Source organism: Megalops cyprinoides, chromosome 4 (assembly GCF_013368585.1).
Source record: "Megalops cyprinoides isolate fMegCyp1 chromosome 4, fMegCyp1.pri, whole genome shotgun sequence".
Classification (NCBI taxonomy): domain Eukaryota; kingdom Metazoa; phylum Chordata; class Actinopteri; order Elopiformes; family Megalopidae; genus Megalops; species Megalops cyprinoides.
Window position 1 is genome coordinate 6,708,541 of NC_050586.1, and position 7,275 is coordinate 6,715,815.

At 48.4% G+C, this 7,275-nt stretch overlaps 1 protein-coding gene across 1 annotated transcript; it reads right to left on the minus strand.

Annotated features, from left to right (window-relative positions):
* Positions 1 to 365: 365 nt before the first annotated feature.
* adora2aa (adenosine A2a receptor a) lies at positions 366 to 6,771 on the minus strand. Its single transcript, XM_036526144.1, has 2 exons — positions 6,437 to 6,771; positions 366 to 1,431 (listed from the first exon to the last, which is right to left on the minus strand). The coding sequence occupies exons 1-2, from the start codon at positions 6,769 to 6,771 to the stop codon at positions 366 to 368; spliced, it is 1,401 nt and encodes a 466-aa protein (XP_036382037.1).
* Positions 6,772 to 7,275: the final 504 nt, after the last annotated feature.

Sequence of the window (7,275 nt, forward strand, 5' to 3'; positions counted from 1 at the left end):
GGCCCCACATATTAAGATCCACCCAAACAGCTCTGACATAGGAAAGATTAAAACACTTTGAAAAGAAGTGGCTCTGAGCCTTAACATTCATACCTGTCATTCATTCAGTCAGCCCCCCCCCCCCCCCCCCAACTCACTCTCCCCACTCAGGGGGGCATATGTCCAGATAGGAATGAGGGTCTGGTGAATTTTACGCCCCTCCTGTTCCTTCAAGCTGGGGTGTGAACGTAAAAGACAACCCTGCCAATTTCACTATGTCTGTAGACTTGACTGTTTTTTTTGGTCCCTCCTTCCAATTGGCAAAGTAAATAAATACTACAGGCATACAGCAGTGCCTAGGGCGCTGGCAGGCATTTTCTGAGCCATCAGGACACCTGCGTGAGCTCCGGACAGCGGCCTGTCTGTGTGAAGAACAGCGATTTCACCTGGATGGGAGAGAACTCCTTGCTCTCCTTCACCTCCGTGACCTCTGCCGCCAGGGGGGCGTGGCGCTTGTCTCCGTTCTGCATGGGACGTCCTGCGACGTGCGGTGGGGGTGGGGGCGGGAGCGGCTGCCTCATTTGGGGGGTCAGGGGGACGTCCACAAAGTGAGCGTTGGGGATGAACCCTGATGGGGGGCAGGGGGTGCCGGGCGTTGCCCCCTTGGCCAGGGGCCCCCTGGCGGCTTTGTGGCTGGCACAGGGGTCGGAGGCCGCCGCTCCCCCTCCCCCGCCACCGCTGCTGCTGTTGCTGCTGTGCTCGGCATACGAGTCCAGCGCGAAGCCATTCACCTTGGTGCTGCAGGAGTCCGCCATGCTGGTGCGGGTGGACGTGCGGGTGCTCCCGCCGCCTGCCTCGAAGTGCTCCGGCCGGCCCAGCAGGTGGCGCTGTATGATCTTGCGGAAGGTGTGGCGGAACTCGCGGATGCGGTAGGCGTAGATGAAGGGGTTGACCACCGAGTTGGCGTGCGAGAGGATGATGGCCAGGTACATGATCCAGACCGGCGGCCGGGCGCAGCGGGGGCAGAAGAGGGTGAAGCAGTTGATGATGTGCAGGGGCAGCCAGCAGACGGCGAACAGCCCCACAATGATGGCCAGCGACTTGGCGGCGTGGACCTCCTTCTGCAGCGTGGAGCGCGACTTCTCCCCGTGCACCGCCTTCAGCTCGATCAGCTTCAGCTGGTGCCGCGCCGCCATGAAGATGCGCAGGTAGATGGCCAGCATCAGCAGCAGGGGCACCAGCACGCAGGCGAAGAAGTTGAAGTAGACCATGTAGTCCATGACCACCACCTCCTCGAAGAGGCAGGCCATCATGCCCGCAGGGCAGGAGCTGTTGGTGGGCTCCGTGTGCTTGTTCCAGCCCAGCATGGGCGTCAGGCCGATCACCACCGACAGCACCCAGCAGATGGCGATGATCCCTCTGGCGCGGGGGCCTGTCACTAGGCTGTTGTACCTGGGAAAACGCAAACAAATAAATAAATAAGAAAGGACGGAGGAATCCGGATGGAGTTTTTTTCCATTCAGCGATGAGTCCATATGGCATGCTCTTGGGATGACAGCGGAACCTATTATTAGAAAACAAAGTCACAAGGTCTCTTTTTTTCCCACTTATGAAGTGAAGTGCGCCCGGACTTCCCGGCCAAGGACTCACAGCCGACATCCTGAGAACCGAAAACTCTCCGCTGTGTACGTTCGAGTGCGCGGATGCCAGTGGACAGCTTAAAGAATTTATTGGCAGGCATTTGAGGACAAGCAGGCTTTTACAGTACGAGCCCTCCTCTCCCTCCCCAATGGAAGACATCCTATAATTTCTTCAAGGATGTGTATTGCTGAGTGGAGCTGACACACACGTACTAAGCTGTCAACACCAGGCAATGACAGAGAGCAGCTCCAACCTGTCCCATGAATTCAGGCAAGGAGCTCCTGAATCGTATCACTTTGGACAACTGATCTCTGTTGTTGTCAAGATCACAGCTTGAGTGCTTACAGGTTTTTTCAACAGGGAATTACACAGCTCCATTTTCATTTGACATTTACCGACTGTACAAAGCCTACAAGCACTCGCTCTTGTATCCTTAAACAGTAGCAGACATCTCATGAGTTTATTACAGGCTTTCATGAGAAGGCTCTCATTCATACTCCTATATCCTGCAAAATAATAAAGTAAATAAGAGCAATATAGTAAGTATAAAGCAAATTTTCTGTGAAAAATCTACAGAAGAGAGTCGTTGGAGTACATACATAAAACAGACCAGATTTCATGTGGCTTATTAAGAATAATATTAACAATTGAACCTTATTAACACAGCACATCCACAGACGGAGGGAATCTGCCCAATGATATATGCCTCTCACACATATGAAACTGAGTATGCAATTGGCGTGAGTACAGATGACCAGACGACCAATGTTGGAGCAAAGAAGAGTCAAAGAGTCCCAAAGTCTCTTGGTGAGTCACCTGCTCCGAGCTCCGCTGAGGCTAAAAGGCTAGCCGTTCTACTGAGGGTTCTTATGTGGTTTATTTATTACAGTTTCCGTGTGGTTTTTACTTCAAACGATCTTCAGAATCTGCAGAGATGCGTCGCTTAGATTCGACAGATAATCAACTGTTTTCTCACCACACCACGCTCTCCACCTACTTAATGCCTCTTATGCATCACTCTGATGAAACAGAAATCAAGGGTGATTTATTCATCACTGTCTGACTTCGACGGAACCAGCAAATGACCTGACACGCAGGGTTATATATGGATAAAAAAAGGGGGCTGGTTCTGTTAAGTCAGATTTAGTGTCTTGTCACAATTTTATACATGCACCACACAATCCCTAAGTCTGTTTCAAGTATGGAAGTGTTGCTGAAAGATGAAGCTGAAGAAAAGGTTGAATCTTTTTCAGTTCCCGGAATCTGTAAAGATGTGATAAAGTGGGGTTAAAACTCAAACTCAAATTCTGGCTCTCTCTGTATAACCAAAATAAATACATATACACACACCTCCTGTTTCTGACAGTGCGGTTCCATTTGTGGACAAAACCACTGTAGCATGTATTTGTATTATGTAGATATTTACAATGGAACTGGAACGTCTGAAACAGAGAGTGAGTGGTAAAAAAATATCTCCATGACATCACTGTGAGAGAGGGCCGCTGTAATATGTGTGACTGCTCTAAATAGGTGGCTGGATTTGACCGAACTCTGGCTTATCTCAGCTTGTGTAACCCAATTTAAACAGAGGAGCGCGTGCCCACGTCTGGCCGAGGGCAGCCAGGCAGCGCTGGCGTAATCCGCCAATCGTCCCCGCTCTGAGAACTCGCCCGCTAAAGGTGCCGTGGTGACTCATACCCCCGCTTCCGGATCCTGACAGGGGCGGTGGGGGTTATTTGACCCTGGATTTAGTGCCTCTGCTCCTTGGCTTTGGCAACGCTAATGCCCCCACTCACAGGCACCAGGCCCCCAGGCCTTTGTGCAATCAACACCTGTCGATGGGTCGTCGCCACCCTCAACCTCGCTTCTGAATCCGGCTTCCCAGAACTCAACAAAGGAGATTACAGTGTTGATCATATCAGCGGAGACTGGCTCCACTGTTGCTATGGTTCTGTGCATGGATATATATATATATATATATATATATATATATATATATATATATATATATATATATATACACACGGTCAGAAATACAAACACATACCAGACAATCTTGTTAACCTGTTAACCTCTTTTGTTTTACTTTGTGTTTTCTATTTATGATGTTATTTTCAGATCAATAACTTGCTTTCACGTGTGCTTGAATGTGTCACACTGTCGTGTCACAGATAAGCGAAGAGCTAAGGGAGCCTTCAAGTGGGCGGTAGTAATGACTAGACAAAAGGGATGACAGGCAAAAACATGGGCAACAGAGGGGAAGCAGTCCAATACCCCGAGGAGGACATGCTTTGAGAGGTAACCAACTTTCACAGAGCCTATTAAAAAGAGTACCTACTCACTGAATCATTGATGGAAAATAAGCACTTCTGAAAAATTAAATAAATAAAAAGAATAAACAAGAAAAAAGCTAAATGTCAGTGTTTGGAAGGAGGATCTATTTTCAGTCTGCCTTTTGGTCAGTGTGGGAGAGCAGCTGAGTGTTTTGGCCGGCTTCTGCCACATTCTCGAGATGTTAAAGTTCAAAGGTCACCCTTAAGTAAACAAACCCGTGCCTCGGGGATACATAATTAGAGATGTGGACAAAAACCTTTAACACATCCGAGGGAAGGAAAAGGACAAACTATCTGAGCGCAAAAAAGACCCAGGAGTTGTGGGATTTTTTTTGTCCCTGCATTGCCCTTGGTTTAATTTTGAGGAGGATGTGTGGAAGAGACACGCAAAAATGAGAAAGGATGGAGATGTGAAATGACCTTCAGTCTAGACAGTACACTTTCCATAATGCTCTTCAAAAATAAATAAAACCGCCACAGTGAACAGAGAGGAAAGTTCATTACACATCTATCAAAAAAAAAAAAAACACAAATACATCACTATGGAAATGGAAACGCACCTTCACACCATCTTAAATATGAGTGTCTACTCGACTGGAGACGCAATTTACTGCAATCATGGCCACACATCCCTCTCCAGACTGATTTCTGCCGTCCAGGAGGAAGTCGCCTTCCTCCTGCTGTGAACTCTTAAACGGTCCAATCCAACAGACCGACGAGGCTCTGTACAGAGGCGGGCGTCTTTAACGAGGAGCTGGCCATGGGCTGGAGGAGCTGTGGTCTGCTTAATCTATTAGTCCCACAGAGTGCCTGATTTATTGTTCCTGGGTGAGCCAGCCTTGTGGGAAAAATCTATTCTCACCAATGAATATCTAAACTTTAGCTTGCCATTTACTACAGTGGTTATGTCCTGTAACCTAAAGTTCCCCCAAAAATAAAAAAAATAAATAAATAAAAACCAGAGTGAATACCCCTTCCTTCCTGGAAATACTTCTCCCATATATAGGTCAGACTGTCAACCTTTTTGCACTGGAGAATGTTGTTCAAGAGGCTGAAAGGAACACGCAGCAGATGTCTTGCTGTTTGTGAACAGAAGGATCAAACACTGCTGCCTCTGGGAGATTCATAAATCAATACAGACTACAGACTGATACCCGAGGCTGTAGTAACTGGCACTGCCATGGTCTCCCGCAGAAAGGGGACAGCCGGCATCGCCGAGGCCCCCGGAACATTCCGGAATAGAGCTAGGGTCCGATTCAGGCACCCGAAGATCGCAGGTGCCGGAAGCTTCCGCCCGCTGCTCGCAATGCGGTCCACGGCCCCGAGCACCCGGCCTCGGCGCTGTGCTATATCTTTCAAGGTGAATAATTGCCGGCCTTCTCGGAACACTGTGAATTATAATGCTTCGGGATTCTTCCGTGCTTAATAGAAGCAAAAAAAAGTTCAACATCTTGCGGGTCGCGCTAAGCACACTGCGCCACTCTGATTAATGGTAATGATAAAGATCAAAACAGCACATTTGCTGTAGTCATTATGATTCCTCCACTAGCATGCAACGCTAATAAATCACATGCTTCTTAGTGCTGAGAGATGTTCAAATGCATCTCCCTGACCACGGGGCAATTAGTTAATCATTCTCTGTTTTAACAAAGGCACGAACCCTACTCTAGTTTTCCAGCGATAAATCGTGAATCCTGCAGCTGCCCGGTGATGCTAAATATTTCAAAGGCTACTAAGCTTGATTCTGTTACAAGAGGTATAGTGATACAAAAGTCCTCTTTGAAGAGAAATATATAAAACAGTATTAGCACAGCACTGCAATGCCATTTCCCCATCTTCTGTTTATGTCTTCCCTGTAACCATTAATCACTTGAACAGCTAATTAACCTAATCAGTCATCCTGAGTGTGACCTGTGCTGCTAATCTGAGAGGCACAAAGAGTAACAAAAACATGGTGAGTTATGCCTTTACTTGTATCTCCACGGTCCCAACTCCAGTGGCAAATCTAGCGGGTAAGTGTCCAAAGATGTCAATCCAAATTACAGTTATTATTACTATTAAATTACAAGTTACAGCTCAATCAAACCTGATTCACTGAACCCCAGCTGGAATTAAAACCGGCACACCAGTGGAACCAGTGGGATTGAGGAACACTGCCACTACATATTATGCCTACAAGTGCTTTAACCCTTTCGTACGTGACTTATTTTATGCTATGTATTGCGCCTGTTAGGTTACATGGTTCGTTAGCGTTATTAAGCTTCTCAAAGTTTTCACTGCCGCATTTGCTATACTTTGTAATGTTAAATCACTGTTTCCTCAAAACTAATGCTAGCTACAATTTTTCCAATCTAGTGTTCTGTTCACACCGGTTTGACCGTACACGTGAAAGGGCTAATCACATCTGTGTGACCGTACGCACTAAAGGGTTAACTGAACCCTTGCCAGAACTACAATTCCCACAATGCCCATGGTTGCCTTACCGGAGGGGGATCTTGATGGCGATGTAGCGGTCGATGGCGATGGCGAGGAGGCTGAAGATGGAGCTCTGGGTGAGCACCAGGACGAAGCAGGCGATGAAGAGGCAGCCGTAGAAGTGGGCACAGAAACCCGTGCTGATGGTGATGGCGAAGGGGATGGCCAGCACGCCCACGGCAATGTCGGCCACGGCCAGCGACACCACGAAGAAGTTGGTGATGCTCTGCAGGTTGCTGTTGAGGCACACCGCCCAGCAGACCAGCACGTTGCCCAGCACGGCCAGCACGGCGATCACCAGCTCAAGCACGATGTAGATGACTGCAGATGCATCACTCAGCATGGTGGGGCAGGCAGCGGGCTCACCAGGCATGAGGGATGGGGCCTCGCCTCAGCGTCCATAGCTGCGGCTCAGCCAGCAATGCCATGCGGGGAGGGGACACCTCGCCCAATCACAACTGAGGGCTCCTCCCACCAAATCCGCCAAGTCACAGCCTCTATCCTCTAGCCCCTCCCACAAAGCAGGTGATGTCAGATAAGGGTGATGTTTCTCCGGAGCTATAGTTGGGTCCTCTTTCCTTGGCTCCCTCCTACAATGCCACACTGAAAACCCTTTCCACGAGATGCCAGCGGACCTGGAGCAGCACCCGGCAGAAATCACAAGGAGGTCACAATCCTGCATTAAAAAAAGAAAAAAAAATGAAAAGGAAAATATCACACTGTAAAACTTATCTGCAGGCAAGGCAAACAGAAAACCACACTCTGGGTCAGAAATGCAAGTTTACAGCAATACTTCCTGCAGGTCAAACCGAATTTAGGTAAATAAGAACAGAGCAGATGCTGTACA

Coding starts and splice junctions, on each gene's coding strand:
- adora2aa (XM_036526144.1), bottom strand. CDS start 6,771: ATGCTGAGTGATGCATCTGCAGTCATCTACATCGTGCTTGAGCTGGTG. Junction 1,432..6,436: donor GCCATCAAGATCCCCCTCCG/GTAAGGCAACCA, acceptor GCGTTTTCCCAG/GTACAACAGCCTAGTGACAG.